The 19,988-nt window shown below is 45.0% G+C and overlaps 4 protein-coding genes across 4 annotated transcripts; 2 read left to right on the top strand and 2 right to left on the bottom strand.

Moving 5' to 3' along the window:
* Positions 1–6,688: 6,688 nt before the first annotated feature.
* On the bottom strand, positions 6,689–8,402 carry Erb.1 (chorion protein gene ErB.1). The gene is made up of 2 exons (NM_001115005.2): positions 8,318–8,402; positions 6,689–7,223 (listed from the first exon to the last, which is right to left on the bottom strand). Exons 1-2 carry the CDS (start codon positions 8,363–8,365, stop codon positions 6,738–6,740), a joined length of 534 nt encoding a protein of 177 aa, NP_001108477.2. The 5' UTR covers positions 8,366–8,402; the 3' UTR covers positions 6,689–6,737.
* A 189-nt stretch (positions 8,403–8,591) lies between these two features.
* On the top strand, positions 8,592–9,464 carry Era.1 (chorion protein gene ErA.1). The gene is made up of 2 exons (NM_001118904.2): positions 8,592–8,676; positions 9,096–9,464. The coding sequence occupies exons 1-2, from the start codon at positions 8,626–8,628 to the stop codon at positions 9,402–9,404; spliced, it is 360 nt and encodes a 119-aa protein (NP_001112376.1). The 5' UTR covers positions 8,592–8,625; the 3' UTR covers positions 9,405–9,464.
* Positions 9,465–13,505: 4,041 nt separating this feature from the next.
* 5h4 (chorion CB early protein gene 5H4) lies at positions 13,506–15,473 on the top strand. Its single transcript, NM_001118902.2, has 2 exons — positions 13,506–13,553; positions 14,917–15,473. The coding sequence occupies exons 1-2, from the start codon at positions 13,506–13,508 to the stop codon at positions 15,391–15,393; spliced, it is 525 nt and encodes a 174-aa protein (NP_001112374.2). The 3' UTR covers positions 15,394–15,473.
* Positions 15,474–18,431: 2,958 nt separating this feature from the next.
* Positions 18,432–19,732, bottom strand: LOC101740521 (chorion class B protein ERB4-like). The gene is made up of 2 exons (XM_004933184.4): positions 19,642–19,732; positions 18,432–18,922 (listed from the first exon to the last, which is right to left on the bottom strand). The coding sequence occupies exons 1-2, from the start codon at positions 19,684–19,686 to the stop codon at positions 18,473–18,475; spliced, it is 495 nt and encodes a 164-aa protein (XP_004933241.2). The 5' UTR covers positions 19,687–19,732; the 3' UTR covers positions 18,432–18,472.
* Between the last annotated feature and the right edge of the window lie 256 nt (positions 19,733–19,988).

Here is a 19,988-nt window from a genome sequence, read left to right on the forward strand (position 1 = left end):
TCCTACGACCAGCCGAAGGATCAGCCAGCCGTCTGGACCATGACTCCAGCACGGACCGCCGAGATTGGGCCCTCCGTGCTCTGACCACACTGGGGCTGGGACGCGCCACGCCCCGGGCACGAAGTTCAGCCCGCCACCTATAGTCAGCGGCGAGCGCCTCCGCTTCCAGAACCCAAGGCGGCGTCCCAGCCAGTACACACGCCGCCTCAAAGGAGATGGTGCGATAACCACGGATGACCCTGACCGCGATGGTGCGTTGCGGCCGTTGCAGCAGCTTCGCCACCCCCACGGCCAGGGACTGGCCCCACACGGGCGCCCCGTATAGGGCCATTGATCGCACCACCCCCGTATAGAGACGGCGCGTCACCTGGTCAGGCCCCCCGACGTTGGGCAGAAGCCGGCTTAGCGCGCCGGCCACCCCCAACAAACGAGGGACCAGGTTCTGAAAGTGAGCACGGAAGGTCCAACGACTGTCCAGAATGAGGCCGAGGTACTTCAACTGCACCCCGACCCCGATACGGACGCCTCCAACCACGATATGGGCATCGACAGGTGGCACTCTCCGGGGCCTGTGGAACCACATGGCCTCGGATTTACTGAGCGCCACGTCGAGGCCCAATCTCCTAATTTTGCCGACGACATGCGCCACCCCAGCCGTAGCAAGACGGGCAGACTCAGCAAAACTCCCCCCCCGGGCCACGACCAACGTGTCGTCCGCGTAACATATTACGCTCAGGCCCGGGAGGAGGGCACCTCTCAGCACCCAGTCATACCCGATATTCCACAAAAGGGGGCCGAGCACCGACCCCTGTGGAACACCGCGCACGACCGGGAACCGGTGCAGGATCCCGCCATGTCCGGTACACGTGACCGATCTGTCCTCTAAGTAGGAACCCACCAGCCGGCGAAGGTAGGGGGGCACTCTATGTCGTTCCAGCGCCCCCCCTATCACGGACCAGGGCAGGGTGTTAAACGCATTGGCGATATCGAGCGACACCGCCAAAGCCACCCCACCCCTGGAGACGGCCTCCTCCGAGAGGGCCCGCACGCGAAGGATCGCGTCTACCGTTGAGCGGCCCTCTCGGAAGCCATACTGCTCCGCCGACAGATCGGGTCCCACCCCGACCAGATGCTGGATGATGCGGGCTGCCAGAATGCGTTCCAGCAGCTTGCCCACCTCATCCAGCAACACGATGGGACGGTACCCGGCGGCAGTATCCGCCGGGCGCCCCTCCTTTCTCAACAGCACGAGTCTGCCCGTCCTCCACGATGAAGGAAACCGTCCCGACTCGAGGCAGGAGTTGTAAAGTCTCAAGAGTCGGTCCCCTAGGGCACCAAGAGCCAAGGCCCAAACCCGGCCATGGACGCCATCCGGGCCGGGTGCAGTGTCCTTCGCGCACATTTTGCGAACGGCCACACGGAGCTCCGCCCCCGTTATATGGGGCACCTCAGCAGGGACTTCACCGTCGTAGTCCGGCGGCGCGTCCATAGCGGGAGCGACAAATCCCTCCCGCTCCTGCGGGAAAAGCACCGAGACGATGTCCCGCAGCTGCTGAGGCTGGAGACGCTCCGTGATCGGGGGGGCCCATGGGCGCATTTTATTGCGCACCATATGATAGGGCCGCCCCCACGGATCCTCATCCAGCGTCTCCAAGAGACCCTCCATGTGTAGGTTCTTGGCTCTTCTGATGGCCAGCTGCAATGCCCTCTGCGCGACGCGGAATGCGCCGTGCAGCCGGGCCTCTGCTGCCGCGAACGCAATCGGATCGTTGCGCCGCGGCAGGCGGCGGCGGCGATGCCTGGCGCACTCGCGCCTCGCCCGAACGCACTCCACGCGGAGTTGCGCAATTTCGGGCGACCACCAGTACGCCTGGCGATTAGGAAGTCGAGGGCCGATCCGGGGCATCGACGCATCACAGATGCGACGCATCGTGTCCCGGAACCACCCTGCCTCTCCCTCGACCTCGACCGGGTGTGGACGCATGGGCGCCCACGCCGCCACCGTAGAGGCTTCCATCAGGAGCTCCTTATTCAGGCGCTTCAGTGCCCACTTGGGGAATGACCGGGACGCACCACGGGGGTCCCCATGGACGTCCGCGACTGTGGAGCGGGCGGAGAGATCAAACCGAATATATCGGTGATCTGACAGTGTCTCCGCCCCCTCCAAAACTCTCCAGTCGCGGATACGGCGTGCGATGGCCGGGCTTGCGAACGTAACGTCCACAATAGACTCGCCCTGCCACCGCACGCACGTCGCAACCGAACCTCTATTCAACAAACAGAGGCCGGCCGCGTTCGCCCACCTCTCCAGTAGCCTACCACGAGCGTCCGAGCGGGGGGAGCCCCATGCGACAGACTTCGCATTGAGATCCCCCGCGAGAATCACTGGACGGGGAGCGAGGCGGCGAGCAATCGCCCCGATCCCGCCCAGGAAATGCCCGAACTCGACAGTAGGCCTGTTCGGAGAGAAGTACGCCCCGATCACGACGGTCCCTTCCAACTGCACCGCGACGAACCCTTGGCCCCTGGTCACCATCGCCAGGGGGGGGATCGCCGCGTCTCTTCTTATGGCTATGGCCGCCAGGCCGCCATCGTCCCCGAACCAGCAATCATTTGCCGGGGGAACGAAATATGGCTCGGCGACCACAGCCACATCTATAGACCACTCCGCCATACTCTGAGACAGCATGTCCTGAGCTCTGGCGGAGTGGTTCAGGTTTCCTTGGAGGAAGCGATAGGTGCGGTCCATTACTGTTGGACCACATCCATCGCTCCCTCCCCTTCACCGCTGCCCCCACCCTCCGGCACCGGTGCCGCAGCGGGGATTACAGCGTTGGCCAGTGCTCCTCTGGCCAACTTTCTCCTCTGCCGGCGCTTTGACTTCCGGTGCCGGTTGCGTTCGGTGTTATCACCGGACGGGAGGCACGCCTTTCCTCCCGCCCGGTGGTTAGCCCCGCGCCCGGCCGCAGCGCACAGAGCGCAGTGCGGGGCGGCCGCGCAGGACGCCGCTTTATGGCCCGGCTGGCCGCAGCGGAAACACAGACCGCTGCGGTCAACCGAGCTAGTGCACCTGGCGAGACCGTGTCCGGTGCTAAAGCACCGGAGGCATCGCCAGGCGCGTGGTTCAAGCAGGCGCACGTGGGCCGCTATCCAGCCCACGCGCAGCCTGCCTGGATTCCCCGACGGTCCCCCGGGCGGAGGAGCAGCCAGGGAGGCAGCCGTCTCCAACGGGCAACGCACCCACACTGAGCTGGCCCCGTTATAACCACGGCGCAGCTCACCCACGGTTACATTCTCCGGTGCACAGTTGCCCTGGGTAGCGACGGCCGCTCTCACCTCATCCCTGGTGGTGCAGTCGTCCAGGCCGGTCACTCTTAATTCCGCCATTTTTACCGGCCTGTGCACCCGCACCTCCTCCTCAGGCAAGACCATACGGAGCTTCGCCGCCAGACGCTCCGCGATGCCGGGACTATCGGCACCGGGACACTCTAACAGCTTGGCCCCATTGGCCGTCTGCCTGCTGCGGAGGCCCTCCTCCGCCCCAATCTCGTCCAGGTTGACTGCTTCACGCGCCCGGGCCATCACATCATTATATGTGATGCCCTTGGCCTCAGCGGCAGGCAGTAAAGTTAGAACCACTGCCGCTGATCGCGGCGCCCGCGACGACTTCTTCCCTTTTTTTTTTTTTGTTTTTTTGTTTTTCTTGGCGGCTACAGGTGCTCGACCCTGTTGGGGTGCAGCCTGAACCGCCATGGCCACTGGCGCTCTACCCATTTGGGGAGCTGCCAGTGAGGCCTTTTTGGCACCCCGCCGGGCCACCACGTTCCACCCCTCGTCCATGTCTGACGGGGGCGGAGGCAGCGGACGGGACTGGGGTGCTTGTGATGGAGGCTTCGCGTTAGCGCCGCCCCCTCGCTTAGTTCGATCCCGTCCCGGGCCCGACCTGGTGGCCGGAGCCCGTACGGGAGCGGAACGGGTGGCCAAAGCACCCGTCACCGCCGGTTGCCTAACGTCGGCCGAAACAGTCACTCTCGCCTCGAGAGCCGCTAGCCTCCCGCCCAGCTTTTCTACTACAGCCTGGACGGTGCGGTTGATGACCTCGTCCAGGCTGAAGGTCTTCGGTTCTGGCGGAGCCAGCATCCGTGGCCCCGCGAGTGCTTGCTGCCGCGCGGCGGCGGTCGTCTCTCTAGAGCGCGGTGACGGGAGACGCGGACGCTCCTGTGCCGCACGCGGTGGTGGCAGCACAGGCCACTGATCACTAGTCAGCGCCGGGAGACGGGAGCTCCGAGGGGCTCCAGCGACCCAGGACGTCGCTGCTCCATCATCGGGCCGTTGCCGAGCTTGGAGCTGTGCTCGAAGTCTCAAATTCTCCGCCATCAGCTGTACCACCTGGTCATTGGCAGAAGCAACTGATGGCAGAACTTTCGAGACCTGCGAGACCACTTCTCGCAGTTTACGACCAGCGGCTTTGGTCTTGGTGCCATTGGCCGCGTATGATTTCACGGTCTTCATGGCCCTGTCTATGACCATGGCAGGATCCTGAAGGCCGCTCTCTTCCTCCTCTGTCGTCTGCCCATCCAACGAGGCGACAGACATTGACACTGATGATGGCGCCGGTGACGGCGCGCCCCTTTTCCGGGCGGGTCTCCCTCTAGGGGGCGGCATCTCCTCCGCAGCAGAGGCTGCATCGGAGATTACCAACACCTTTTCCGGCGGGGCATCTGCGCCAGAGGATGACGCTGGCTCCCCTACCCCCTCACGAGAGGAAGCTCGCCAAGACTTCCTCTTCCGCCTAATCTTCTTGGCGGTTGTCCCTTTCGGACCAGCCGCCTCGCCTTCGCTGACGAGCGCAGAGCGCGTCGAGCCAGCGCTGTCACACCTCGGTTCGACGGGTTTTCCGCTGCCCGTCGCACAGCCCCCTTCATCGTGGCATGCTTTGCCCCCCCCAGAATACGCGGGGCAGCATGCTCCCACCGAGGTGGAAGCACGGAGGGATTCTCCACCTAGGGTGGTACCCTCCTGGGGTAATTTTATTTTTAAGTTTGCCATCATTTTTTGGTCCTTTGTTATTTAACCAGGGGTCGGTCCCCTGGGACGGCCCTTACGACTGGACTCCCTCCAGCCACTCATCTCATCACCGGGCACGTCACAAGCTTAAGATTAGGGCATTTTTTATAGAGGTACACATCCTCGCGGCCCCTGCTAGGCAGCGGCCCCCGTCCCCTACTCGGTAGGGATTACGGTATGCTTCTACGAAGCCACGCCGGTAAACCGGTACCCCCCTCTGGAGGGCCTTCCCCTGTAGCCGCCAAGAGGCAGCCGGGGACATGGCAACCAGCGACCGGAAGGGAGTGCCCTCCGGTTCACTTCTCATCCACGTGGGGTCTACCATTGCTGACAGACCCACACGTCTGACCACGACGTGGCCACGCCGGCGTACCGGTACCCTCCTCTGGAGGGCCTTCCCCTTTAGCAGTCAAAGAGCTGCCGGGGACATGGCCTAGCCTCCAAAAGGTCTCCAGAAGGGAGCCTTCTCCCGCTTCACGCACCCTTTGTCCAGCAAAGGTGGGAAAAGGGAACACCGTGTGCAGTCTTCTTAGTTCGCGGCACCCCTCTGCAGACAATGCTGCTCCACGGTATCGGGGTGCACACTTAAGCCCCACCGCCGCGACAAGGCGAGACCACGTTGTGTGGGGGGGCGTGGGCCCTACCTTGGGAAACACCGGTCTAGAAAGATACGCTGTCAAAACTACTCTACTAGTACTAGTTCTCGGAATCCGTGTCTATTTAATTTCGTTTTGTAAATACTAGTACAAAAAGCTCAGCTTAAATTTTAATAAGTTGGTCCATTGAATTTGCAAAGTTATACCTATTTCCTTATTTTATATGTTTTTCTTGGAATAATTGAATGATAAGTAAAATACGATACATCTACCCTATGACTATGCTCATATACATAAAAATCCTCATAAATTACAATATATTTTCGGAAGGGGAAAATAACTAAACTAATACCAAGTATCCGACCAAGTGTCTAAGCAAATTGTCACAATTACCCTCTAAGAAGTTTAACGACAAAGGCAAGGTCTTTGGTAGACCAAAGATCCGAGAATATTATTGTTCCGAACTTATATGTAAGCTTATCTTGAAAATGTCGTAAGCGAGATTCAGCCCTCTGTTAAATATATTGTGTTGAATGATAACTACCGCCACAATCCAGATTTCTTATGGAACCGAATGTGGAAAGTGGGTAACAAATCGTTCAAAAAAATAATACCAGATGTGTTTATCATAACGCCTAATAAAGAAAAAGCAATTTAAGGTGCTGGTTATATCCAAACCCATTTCTGTACAGTCTCTCTCCTCACAAATCCGAGTTTACTAACATAATATTTGAGTTACAGACAAGACCCAGCCACTTAACTAAGTATTGTTATAGAAAAAAATATGTTTTCCTTGTCTAGTAATTTTGGATAATTTCGATCTAAGTCCACTGTTATGTTTGAAAAAAAATCGAATGTGTAATGTTACCGCTTACAAAACCAAAACGGGCAGGAAATACGTTAAAATATGTATGTATTTCAAAATTCATCAGCAAAGCATAGAATTAAAGCTCTTAGCTTAATATTTGCATTTGAGACGCTTTATTTAGAGCGAAGACCACTGACGGATGTAGTAAGTAAGAGAATTAACTGATAAGTATTTTTATTAACACATTAAAATAACATCATTAAATTTTAATATGGGTTGGCAGCACCGCATCCGCAGCCGCGATTGAAGCTCCTGCCTAAAGGAGCACCAGCAGGAGCATAGTTAATGGCAGGAGATATTACGCTTTCCACTGTTATCCCAACAGCTCCGTTACCACACCCATAGTCGATACCACCGGTACCACCGGTTCTGAGTTCGCCGGCTATAGACGCAGTACTCAGGAATGGTAGGTTACCACATATACCAACGCCGCCTTCGTATGAATTTTCAGAAGCTATGCCCAAGCCAGTGGGAGCGGCAGAAGAAGTCACCACAGCAAGGGTACCTCCGTGAGAGGCTCCAAGAGCGCTGGCCGCTGCGATATCATCTCCGAGACCACCACAGCCGAGGCGACCATTCCATTCGTATCCGGCACCGTCGTATCCCAGACCGTCGTAACCAAAGCCATCCCAACCGCCTCGGTACCCTCCAAGACCGGGACCAGCTCGGCCGACACACTGGCTCAAGGCAGACTGGAAAATTATAATGATTAGATATCTTTATCTAATTGTACCCTTCGTATCGAACTCTTTGGTTCAATGTCAACCACATAATTGTCATATTTCATACGTGTGATATTTATAGAAAAAATTATTAACTCCTAAAATTACCTTTAGTAACTTTGTTACAAAAAAAATCGGTTGTCTGTAAAGTCGGTTTACTGACGATAGATGAACGTGACAACATCATAAGAAATTACGCCTCAGAGTGCGGTAACGCCGCATGAGTCATAATTTTTCGTGCGTGCAGCCGGCTCCATTGAATTATTAGACGTTGTCACGTGAAAAAATAGAAAAAAAGAAGAAAGAAATTATAGTAGAAAACTGTACTGATATAGGATTTTTTAGATAATCAATAGGAGCATCGCAAATTTACAATTGAGCTTCCGTATTCATGTTCAAAAGCAGCATTTAAGTTTTAGTCTAATGGCTTATAATTCCAATTGGATACCAAGTGAAGCGCTAATACATTTGGCTAACGGAATAAGAACAAGAAGTTCGGCAGAAGTACATATTTGATACCGACGTTCATTCGATTTGGGCAAATACTAGGACGTTAAACTGGCTTCAAATCTCAAAATTATTGACGGCACTCACGCCCTTATAATCGCCCCGAACTCCATAACCGGCCGTCTGGTGTAGTCAAAAGTGACATGGTCACTACACAATGGGGTCGCGGGTTCGAATCCCGCCGAAGATATTTGTATGATAAATATAAATGTCTTTTCCAGGGTTATGGATGTATATTAAATATAAAATATATGTATGTATGTGTATAATAAAAATCTTACATTTATTTCCGTTACCTGGTACCTGTAACACAAGTTCTTTACGAACTTATCACGGGACCAGATAACGTGGCGTGACTGTTTAAAAAAAAAAAAACCCAAGTGGATCGGAAGTACATTCCACATCAATGCAAAAATGATCTCTCCTTATCATTTGTATAGTGAAACTAATTCCAATGAGTGTGTATTTTTGCATTTAGATGCAAAATCAACTCGTGTCAGCTTGGACTTTCTTATATTTCAATTCACTAAAGGAATAATCTTCTTAAATCCACTCACCTGAACAAAAAGTGCTGAAGCAAGGACCACAATATCCCTGAACGCCATTTTATTTGATCAATTGAGGAACAACTTGCGAATACACAACGTTTATATCAAATCTCTTTTATATATATCAAAATTGCGACATTAACGTATATGGATCACGCAACTCTGATTGTTTCTGTATGTAATTCAAAGACCTTACCCAATTTTGGTACTATCTTTGTGTGTTTTTCAATAAATCAGTGTTTTTATCTTTCAGTATAAAAGACAGTTGTTAATAGTTCAAAACATTAAGATTCAAAGGCCCTCAGAAGTTTAACGTCATGTCTACATTCGCCGTCTTACTCCTTTGCGTTCAGGCTTGCTTGATCCAAGTAAGTTTAACAATGCCAATTAATGTCTATTATTAGGCCAGGTCTTTACAAGATTCCACACTGTCCCGTGTTTGTAGATCTTTGAATACGTATAAATTTACGGTTTCCGTGGCTTTCATGATAAAACGTCCGGTTTTCTCGTATCCAGCGATGCGACCACAATTTATTCTAACAGCATGTAATGGTAATGAAAAGAAATTTATCCCCTTCGAAGAGCGCAATAGCCATGTATAATTGGGACTTTATAAGACGTCCATTTCCATGTCCTTATGTCAGCAAATATTTCCCAACCCTCTATCTGCAGTATAAGTAATCTTGGATATCTTATTCCAGGTTTTCCTCTAAGATCTGCCTTGAGTACTGATAGTAATCATTTTGTCTTTCGAGTTATATTAATCACTACCGGTACGTTTTTCCAGAATGTGTACAGTCAGTGCTTGGGTCGTGTGGGTCCCGGTGGACCTCCTTTAGGTCCATATGGCGGACCTCTCGGTGGGCCTGGGTACGGTCCTGTCGGGTACGGTGGCTGTGGAGGGTACGGCGGCTCCGGCATCGGTAACGTGGCCGTGGCTGGCGAACTCCCCGTGGCCGGCTCCACCGGTGTAATGGGACAGGTGCCCGTCATCGGCGCGGTCGAGTTCGCGGGTCCTGCCTGCGCTGTCGGTTCTGTCTCCATCTCTGGCGCATGCGGACCCACCTGCGGATGCGGCGGTTCTCCATACTATTAGCAATCTATATTGTAAATAATTAAGTGTTATTTTAATCAAATAAGTAAAATGTTCGATATATTCAATTCTTTTATTCTATAAAACTTTATTTTGCGGTTTGAAAGTGAGCGACCTAAATAAGTATGTTTTCCATTGGGAGCATGTAACCAAAAGTTGGAAATTGAGCTAAAGGACAATGCCCCAAAGTGGGCCAACTTTATGTCTAAACTATTTGTACTTGAAAAACTATGCCTTATTTTTTCACGTTGTTTAGTTTATATATCAACATTTCTTTCACCCTGGCATTGTTTTACAAAAGAATAAATTACTTATTTGATAACATCCCAAAACTGAGTGCCATAATTTTTAAATTCGCCAATAGGCAAAGGGCTTAGCCCATATAGCCTTATAGTAAACCTATATGCTGCCACACGAAAGAGTTGTCTGTGACTTGAAAACAAATTAAAAACAATAGCTAATGGCAATAATTCACAGACTTTTTAGTTTATTTTTGTTCAATTCCATATTTATATATTGTAATAATAATTATTACTTAAAACCATGAATTATTTAATATTTTTAGATATTAATGATTTCATTAGTAAAAATCTCAATGGCCTACCATTACTCTATTCTTATTATATATTATTATGATCAGAGAGTTTTGGCAGCAACCCGAGTGTAGCGTCACGTGAAGTTTTTTTTTAAATTTTTTTTAATAGTTTATTGTGATGTATAATATATAAATTGGGTGTTGTTTTGTGTATTAAACGAAAATAATCGTTATTCACGATTATTGAGGCATTGGAATAAAACTGTGGCTAACATAGCATTGACTGTTTTTTTTTTTTTTCAAGGTAAAAGGTCTGTGGAACTTTGCGCTCACTCAATGTGCTATTCAACGAGTTGACGTCAAAACTCCCAAAAAGCAATAAAAAGAGATACACCGGCTTTTTATTGACATTAAAAAAATATAACTACGACAGACTAGGCTGTATAGGCTACGCTCTTTGCCTAATTATTGGCGAATTTAAAAACAACAACAACAATATCGTTGCCGGCTTCCGGATTTTCATTTCATTTTATTATTATTATGAGGATATTATAATAATAATAAAATGTACGTAAGGGCTTATTTTTAGCAACATTAACAACAATTAACTTATTTAATACTGTAAATAATGATGAGAGCGATTATTGATTTCGAAGAAAATAATTAACAACTTAATTTTAGCTGCAGAAAAAAAACAGATTTCTTTAAACCTGGGTGAGAATATAAAAATCGTTTTCTGAATATGAAACGATATTTCTTTGTCTATCAAATTAAGTTAAAACCATCATCACCGGATTCTATTGTAGCAACATCATTGCCTTGTGGTACAGCAGCATCAGCAGTACGCTTAACTACTGCTCCTACCCCATCAGCTGCATCTTTTCCATGACCAGACTCAGTATAGTTCCAAGTAATGTGTTTCAATCCATCGAAATACCAATATAATTTACTGATGACATAAAACATAGTTTTATTTCTATATTGGCTACTTGGGGAATCAGATAAAAAGTGAAGAGCAGTAATATTGTTATTAGCCAATTTGACAAATTTTAGTAGCGGTATAAGATGGCCCCATACCGCAGCAGAGTCATGACGTAGATTTTACCTTACTGTGCAAAATGATGGGAATGAGGCGCTCGCTCCTGGCCTTTTCATTTTTCATTATTATTATTATTTTTTTAATTGTATTTTTTGACTTGTTTTTTCTTTTATTGTAAATATTTTTATTTATTTTAAAAAAAGAAAATATTTGAGAAAAAAACCAAAAAAAAAAAAGCCCGCTGAGTTTGTTTCGCCGGTTCTTCTCAGGACTGTGGCTTTTTTGGAACCGGTGGTAGAGTTAACATTGTTATTTGTATTTTGACATTCAACAAGTGTGTCATACTGACATCTAAGTTGAAATAAATGATTTTGAATTTGAATTTGAATTTGTTAGTGAACTTACCTTCCTTATCTATGAAATAGACGACAGCAGTTTGCAGTGACAGCTCTTGCCTACTTCCCCCAAAATGAAAAGCCTGAACTTCAGACTCATATTTTAAAGCATAGTTTTCACTGAAATCTATGTGAATGATACCTTCGTTATCCTTAAGATTTTCCCTTAAACCCTTCATTGCACTAAATTGCCATCTGCGCAGCCCTTTATGTTTTAGAAACTTTGGAATCATCTGTTCTAACAGCTCAACAACTTCTTCAGGGTTAGTTGTTATTTTTGTTTTTGATATTATTCTTTTATTTTTCTTAATGCCTTTGGATTCATAACTGGTTGTAGAATTTTGCCATTGTTTGAATGTTATTAGGTCCTTATTATCAAATTCTTCGTAGCAAATGGTTTTGTTTTCGCACAAGTTACAACGCTCAATAAGACATTTATTTTTTCCACAACAGAGAAAATTGACTTTAACATTGATGCTGGCGTGTTTTATAATTCTTCTTTTGTACAGAGCCTGAATCAATAGTTCCATATTTGCATGCATTTTACAAACACATGTATCTCTTTGGTTTACACTTGGAATCAATACCCAGTATGGGCGTTGTTTGCAAAAGTAAGAATAACTCACTGCTCGAAATTCGGATTCAAATACTTTATGCAGGTTCTTCATGTTATCTAACAAATATCTCTTCTGCTTTCTCTCCTTTTGTCGTGTTATAAACTCTTTCTTGCCTGCCAAAGCTCTAGAAACGTTGTCGCGTTCAAAAAAATCTTGTATATCTTGTTTCAACTTTTCGTATTAAATTTTTTTTTGCTGGGGCTGTTTCTTCTCTCTCAGCAAGAAATTCTGTGCTTCTGACAAAACTTTATGCTTCTTTAAAATGTTTTTTTACGCATAATTGTATAGTGGAATGCTCTTTTCTCTAGAGCTTTTGCTTTTGTGTTAGGATTCTGTAAGCGTTTCCTAAGTCTCAGAATTATTTTTTTGTATTTGTTTTTTTTCTCTTCAATAACTCTATTTCTATTTTATCTTTTTGTGCCTTATTCGCCATATATTTCTTCAAAGTTCTAATTTTTTTCTTCAAGTTTTGGGTTACTGATTCTTTGTGGTCTATATCTAGTGATGTAGAAGTTTGTGGTGTGTTAAACGAGTTTCTAAGTTCATAACTGTTTTTATCATCGACATTGCCCTCATTCGTGGAAACTGGTATAAAAACTTCTTCTGTTCTTTTCTTTTCTAAGAGTTTTCTCTGGTACTGTCTTCAGAAATGGAGAGAAAATTTCTCTCTCCAGGAGGTAACCAGCGTATCCTAGAACTAATCATTCAAGGACATGTGACATGCACCAAATAGCATTGACCAGTATGTGTGGATTACGGTTTTGGAGCTAACAACTCATACCTATACCTATTTATTTAATAAGTATAGATAGAAACAAAAAAAAGCGACGATAGAGATAATATTTAATACAGCTGTACAAATATCAAACCACTAGTGTAAGAGAAGATTGATAGTGACAGAAAAAAAGGGAAGAAAGTGCTATGTTGCGCTTTTATTGAATCTGAAATTTGTAGTGGTTTAGTCATTAACACGGCAGTTTACATATAGCATTTATTGAAACAATATTACATTTAAACAGAAAAAATACCTACTTACCATTCCAGCTTACTCCTTACCATTCGGGTAAAATGTGAAATTTGTCATACATTTTAAGCGTGATCCACACAAAAAATCCTTGACATAATGTCTATGACAAAACAACGCTTGCCGGGTTAGCTAGTTAAAGCCATACATTTTATAGTCCTTATAGGTTTACTTTAAAAACAAGTTGTGCCCTGACCTTATCAACATATTGAACGCTATCAAGAAATTGGAAATATAAAAAAAAAAAATTCCCAAATTTTTAATACAATGCTGAAACCTTTCACAATTCCCATATCAAAACAGAAGCTACAATGAGTACATAATTATTATTTCTTGAAACTTTATCATTTAGCTAATTGTTATCAAAGCTTACTTAACTCCTAGGCAATTCTTTCAATGTAACTTATTTACCAGTTTAAAGCCACATATAAATATCAGCTAGGGATGCAAAATGACATTCGTTTCTTGTCTTTGGAGGGTAGACCTGAACAAATATGACCACTATTGTAGTTCTTCTTTGCGCCTCAGCTCTCTTCGTGCAGGTAAATATGTAACCTCGATTGATTAGTGCATTATTCTAAACGATTCCTAGTTAGGCTGGACCTTTTTTAATCTTGCTTCAGGTTTATGCAAGTTGCTAAGGTCTGAAAGCATTTAAAACAGATACCAAACAATTAGAATTCCTAAATAGTAAATGATCTATGATTTAAAGCACTGAACTCGTCATGGCCTAAAGGATAAGACGTCCGGTGCATTCGTATATAGCGATGCAACGGTGTTCGAATCCCGCAGGCGGGTACCAATTTTTCTAATGAAATACGTACTCAACAAATGTTCACGATTGACTTCCACGGTGAAGGAATAACATCGTGTAATAAAAATCAAACCCGCAAAAATTATAATTTGCGTAATTACTGGTGGTAGGACCTCTTGTGAGTCCGCACGGGTAGGTACCACCGCCCCGCCTATTTCTGCCGTGAAGCAGTAATGCGTTTCGGTTTGAAGGGTGGGGCAGCCGTTGTAACTATACTGAAACCTTAGAACTTACATCTCAATGTCTGTGGCGCATTTACGTTGTAGATGTCTATGGGTTCCAGTAACCACTTAACACCAGGTGGGCTGTGAGCTCGTCCACACATCTAGGAAATAAAAAATAAAAAAACATTTCGAAAAGACATGACTATTTTTTAATGGCGTCCACTTTTCACATCAGTTTCGTATTTTCTATTAGCTATATAAGAATTAACAAGCTAAGCACAGCCAGTATTAAATGCACGCCGGAAAACTGCCACTTTTACCAAATCTTAGATGAGAGTTCTAACTTAATCTGCGAACGTGATTAAAAAAAGTTCCCTATTGCCAACGATATCGGTGTATTCAGTCATGATACTCCCTGGCTTTAGTCCTTTTCAACGAATTTGGAAAATAAACATCTTCACACAATCTACTCTGCCTTTAATTGTGAATTTTTCCAAAACTGTTGACTTTGGAAATTTGGTATTTTAACTAAACCTCATAGATGCCACCAATATACTTCAAGCTCTACTATTATACAGAAATTTTGTCATAAGACGCCTAATGTATGAAGATGCGAATGAGTAAAAAGGGATTTTCTTGTCTTAAAAGAATTAACAGTTGTTACAATTTTTGGAATATATTTTTTTTATTGCCTTTGTAGGCAGACGAGCATACGGCCCACTTGATGGTGAGTGGTTACCGTCGCCCATGGACTTCAGCAATGCCAAGGGCAGAGCCAAGCCGCTGTCTACCGCTAGCCAAGCCGCTGCCTACCGCTAGCCAAGCCGCTGCCTACCGCTTAAACAGAAAACATTTAAACAGAGAATAGTTATAAAATAAACCAAAAACATTACAACGTACATATTTAAAACTATGTTTTTATTTCAGTTAGCTTTCAGCCAATGCTTGGGTCGTGATCCTGTTATAGGATTTGGAGGTGCCTACGGCTCAGGATGGGGAGGCTATGACGCAATTAGTCCATACGATGGCTTGGGGTACGGCGTACCTTATTCAGCAGGGTTTATTGGCCTGAGTCCTAGCAATTTAGCTGCATCGTGTGGTGGTGCCCTGGCGGTCAACAGTCTCTCTCCCACCACTCCCACGGGGCTGACTGTTGCTTCTGAGAATACAATTGAGGGTAACTTGGGAATTTTCGGTCAGCTACCTTTCCTGGGTGCAGTGGCTACGGATGGTGCGTTCAGTACTGGCGGCATTGGTGCTGTTCTCTACGGTTGTGGTGACGGCGCTATCGGCATAGTTTCAGAAGCTCCTATTGTTGCACCAGCCCCGATCGGCTATGGTCAATGGCCTGTCAATGCAGGCTATAAAGGAATCGGGCCATGTGGATGCGGCGGGTTATACTGATAGTTCATTAATTTTTAAGAAAATTGTTGTTTTTTTTATGTTGATTCGTTCTTATTAATTTAAATAAAAAATGGATAATAGTTTTGTGGTTTTTGTATATCTTACTAATGAACTGAAAATTGATAATAATATCAGAACCATTAAATAAACTGGTGGTAGGACCACTTGTAAGTCCGCGCGGGTAGGTACCACACCCCTGCCTATTTCTGCCGTGAAGCAGTAATGCGTTTCGGTTTGAAGGGTGGGGCAGCCGTTGTAACTATACTGAGACTTTAGAACTTATATCTCAAGGTGGGTGGCGCATCTACGTTGTAGATGTCTATGGGCTCAAGTAACAACTTAACACCAGGTGGGCTGTGAGCTCGTCTACCCATCTAAGCAATAAAAAAAACCATTAAATAATTAAATACTTGTTGGTAAATTTTGAGTATCCATTTTCGATTTTGTAGTAATTAATATGCCAATAAAGTCATTATTTTAAAAACGTAAAAGTGATTGTGATGAAAGATGGAAATGAAATTTTTAGAAGATATTCTCTTTGTCGTTCCGTCCAATCAAACTTTTTTTTATTCCTTAGATTGGTGCACTAGCTCACAGCCCACCTGGTGTTAAGTGGTTACTGGAGCCGATCGACATCTACGACGTAAATGCGCCATCCACCTTGAGATATAAGTTCTAAGGTCTCAGTATAGTTACAACGGCTGCCTACCCTTCAGACCGAAACGCATTACTGCTTCACGGCAGAAATAGGCGGGCGGTGGTACCGACCCGTCCGGACTCAAAATGCCCTACCGCCAGTGATTGTAGTGTAATGTGTAGAAAGAAATTTTAGTTAGGGCACTAACAAAAATAATTGTTAATGGATTATTTTCAACTGAGCCCATCGCTCGACGTTTGGGTTTAGAGTGTATTTTTTTTTATTGCACTGTACAGCCCTGCTGGTGGTGAGTGGTTACCGTCGCCCATGGACTTCAGCAATGCTAGGGACAAAGCCAGGCCCACTCCACAAGCCTCGCTTGAAGAAGGACACGTCATAACGCTTGGGAAACACCGTCTGTCTGTCGTGTATGTCGTAACACTGCTAGATATCTCGGCCGCGTCAATCTAGAATAACCCCTAAGGCAGCCGGCGAATAGATAGGTAAAGAAAAAAACAAGGTGGGTAGTCGGGAATACCGATTATACCCCAATGACGTGCGGGTACACGGTTAACATTTGCCACTGCTGCACACTTTAACTTGGTAACGCGATGATGGTACTCCAATTAAACTGATAGACCTCGTAATATTGTTGGTTTCCGGTGTTAGAATCCCGCAGGCGGGTACCAATTTTTCTAATGAAATACGTACTCAACAAATATTCACGATTGACTTCCACGGTGAAGGAACAACATCGTGTAGTAAAAATCAAACCCGCAAAATTATAATTTGCGTAATTACTGGTGATAGGGCCTCTTGTGAGTCCGCGCGGGTCGGTACCACCACCCTGCCTATTTCTGCCGTGAAGCAGTAATGCGTTTCGGTTTGAAGGGTGGGGCAGCCGTTATAACTATACTGAGATCTTAGAACTTATATCTCGAGGTGGGTGGCGCATTTACGTTGTAGATGTCTATGGGCTCCAGTCACCACTTAACACTAGGTGGGCTGTGAGCTCGTCCACCCATCTAAGCAATAAATAAATAAAAAAGTTTCTTCTGTGTACAAAAACTTCTGCAAAGTGCAAAGACCATGTTCTTTCTGTTTTCTGTACTATATAACTCTTAGGGCTTGATTGTGGTGCACGAGTTCGTCCATATTATTTTGACCCGCTGCTTTAAGCCACAATGCGTAACCAGATAATTTTTTGGTCAACCTCCGGCTCCGAAGTAAAGTTCTTCCTATAATAATTTGGTAGTAGTTTTTTTTAATACGCTTTTATTAGCTTCAGACGTATGTATGTTAGTAATTAACAGAATCTTTGAACATGGTTTTGACTACCTTCAAAACGTCGAAATAACTCGAAATTTGGTATACTTATTAAGGACCGGTGACAATTCAATAGTAAAAAAATCTGAAAAAGAAATTGATAAAATTGAAATTCAACTAAAAAATGAAAAATAAATAATAGTTTAAAATAGCTAAAAAAATACGCTTTTATAGAAAATCCAACTAAAAAATAGAAAATAAATTTTAATAAATTTGAATTAAAAATAGTGTAAGAAAAAATCGTTGGGTGCATGGTATCAGTAGTTATAAATATTTTATGAACAGATGTGAGTAGGATTATTTTGATAATATCCTGAAAAGCACCCCACGCTTTTTTTACAATAAAATCATTTTTTCTTACACCATTTTTAATTCAAATTTACAAATTTTATTTTCTATTTTTTAGTTGGATTTTCTATAAAGCGTGTTTTTTTTTGTTTTTTTTTTTAACTATTATTTATTTATATCTACGTAATCAGTGTATTCTAGCTTGTCACCTTGTCTGACGGGCGAACACGGAGCTCAGCCTGAAATGATTTCCTAATAGATGCCCTAGCAAGAGCAGTGCTTAGCTGAATCTACCACCAGATCGGAATCGCGACTCACTGCCAAAATCCGATAAGAAACTCAGTTTTTTGTATTAATAGGTTACATTTAGCCTTGAATTTCGTTGAGAACGGTCATCAGCGGTAATAGTACCATATTATGTGAACCGGTAATGTAACACAAAGGTAGTTAAAAGCAAACTTTTTTTTATTGCCTTTGTAGGCAGACGAGCATACGGCCCACCTGATGGTGAGTGGTCACCATCGTTCATGGACGTCACCAATGCCAGGGGTAGAGCCAAGCCGCTGCCTACCATAGCCTACCAAACTTGTTTCCTTTAGGCCGTTAATCCTGTGCCTTAGCTAATTACGAACTTTGTTACATTGCGTGCTATACGTAAATACACTGCGAACACGTAAATTATTCCAATAGTATATTGTTCAGTGTTATCGTATCAAGAATCACCAGGTCTTATCACCTCCAACAATACCAACCAACCAAAGTATAGTTGTTAAAAAAAAAAACAATATTTTTTTCCATTTTGTTTAATCATATTCTTACATTGTAATTCTAGTAAGAAGCACAGCCACATTCCGTACCTTGGCCTAGTAGCCCATTGACCACTCCCCGGACTGCAGGCACAGGGCTTGGTGTAATAGCAGAGACGGGACTTTCAGCTCTTATAGCCACGACCCCGTCCCCACATTGAGACGATATATGGCCAACACCAATGGACTTGAAGGTTTCTTCGACGGCAGCAGTTCCAAGGAAAGGTAGATTGCCGGCCACACCAACAGGACCTTCGTAAATGTTTTGGGATGACAAGGCAATGCCGGTAGGAGCACATGGGCTCACGCTGGTCACTGCGAAACTTCCTCCATTAGACGCTCCCAGAGCTGAATTCGTTGCAAGGTCTACTAAGACACGGTTACCGTAACGGTTGTACCAGGAGCTGAAACCCGGTCCTTCGCCGCCCAGGCCCTCGTACCAGCCACGACCCGAGCATTGACTGAGAGCGGACTGGAAATTTGGTGAAAGGAAATTAATTGAAGATTAGTAAATACTGCTTTAGCTGCTAGAAGCACCGTCCTCGCCTGAATCATCGAAGAGTTCGACATGAAACTCAGCCCATAGCATTAGTACACTGTGTTGCTCACCGGATCTTTTCAGTAGATCGTGATTCCGATCCGCTAATAGATACATTAGCGAAGCAGCTTCTCTTGATGTTCGGAAAGGCTGTTAACGTTCATATCCCATCAAACTGAGCTTCACTCGTCTGGAGAAACTGTAATGGTCTATGGGCCACCATAATTTAAGCTGTCGCGACTATTTACATTACACACGCTATTATTTCATCACAGACCTTCCGGGTAGGATGTATGGAATATGTCGAAATATCGGATAATCATTAAATGTGTAAAACATTGAAAGTACCCTTCAAATAATAGTCTGGGTAATTCATACATGTACACATATAGAGTGCGTGTTGTTTTTTGGCCTATTTTTTTTTTCACATTAAAATTTTAAAATGATTTTCGCAATCTCATATATTTTTAAACATATTTAATTTAGGAAAATTTTACCCCTCATAAACACTCTGTTTCTCTAAGTCGTGTGCTGGAATAAGCTCATAAGTAAGCTCGACTTTAGCATTTACATGTTATTTTAGATTTTATTTATTAAGTAAGCGTAGAAGACAATATAGTTCTAGTAACTAATCTAAAAATTTAAATACTCACTGTTAGAAGTCCGGCCACGAGAAGAACGCAAAATTTGACAGACATTATTTCCTAAAAATTATACTCAACATAATACAATTGTGAGCGCGTATTTATACCCAATTTTTTTTAGGTTACAATAAACAACAGATATTACGTCAGTGTATTTGCTGATAAAAAAAAATACTTTCAATTATTTCCAAGAAACATTTCGTGTGATTACAATTTCGCAATTACATACAATAAAATTAGTTACGTAAGTAACTTTAAGGAAATTTTCGAATTCAAATATCTCACTGCACTAATAGTGAGTAAGAGCTACGTAAGCACTAAGCTTCCAACAATATTTAGGCAGTATTCAATGACGC

This window comes from Bombyx mori, chromosome 2, assembly GCF_030269925.1.
Source record: "Bombyx mori chromosome 2, ASM3026992v2".
Taxonomy (NCBI): domain Eukaryota; kingdom Metazoa; phylum Arthropoda; class Insecta; order Lepidoptera; family Bombycidae; genus Bombyx; species Bombyx mori.

Bases quoted from the DNA above. Each gene is read 5' to 3' on its own strand.
- Erb.1 (NM_001115005.2), bottom strand. From the start codon at position 8,365: ATGGCGTTCAGGGATATTGTGGTCCTTGCTTCAGCACTTTTTGTTCAG. The intron at 7,224-8,317 runs GTGAGTGGATTT...ATAATTTTCCAG, and splicing joins CTTCAGCACTTTTTGTTCAG to TCTGCCTTGAGCCAGTGTGT.
- Era.1 (NM_001118904.2), top strand. From the start codon at position 8,626: ATGTCTACATTCGCCGTCTTACTCCTTTGCGTTCAGGCTTGCTTGATC. The intron at 8,677-9,095 runs GTAAGTTTAACA...ACGTTTTTCCAG, and splicing joins TTCAGGCTTGCTTGATCCAA to AATGTGTACAGTCAGTGCTT.
- 5h4 (NM_001118902.2), top strand. From the start codon at position 13,506: ATGACCACTATTGTAGTTCTTCTTTGCGCCTCAGCTCTCTTCGTGCAG. The intron at 13,554-14,916 runs GTAAATATGTAA...TTTTTATTTCAG, and splicing joins CCTCAGCTCTCTTCGTGCAG to TTAGCTTTCAGCCAATGCTT.
- LOC101740521 (XM_004933184.4), bottom strand. From the start codon at position 19,686: ATGTCTGTCAAATTTTGCGTTCTTCTCGTGGCCGGACTTCTAACA. The intron at 18,923-19,641 runs GTGAGTATTTAA...CCAAATTTCCAG, and splicing joins TCGTGGCCGGACTTCTAACA to TCCGCTCTCAGTCAATGCTC.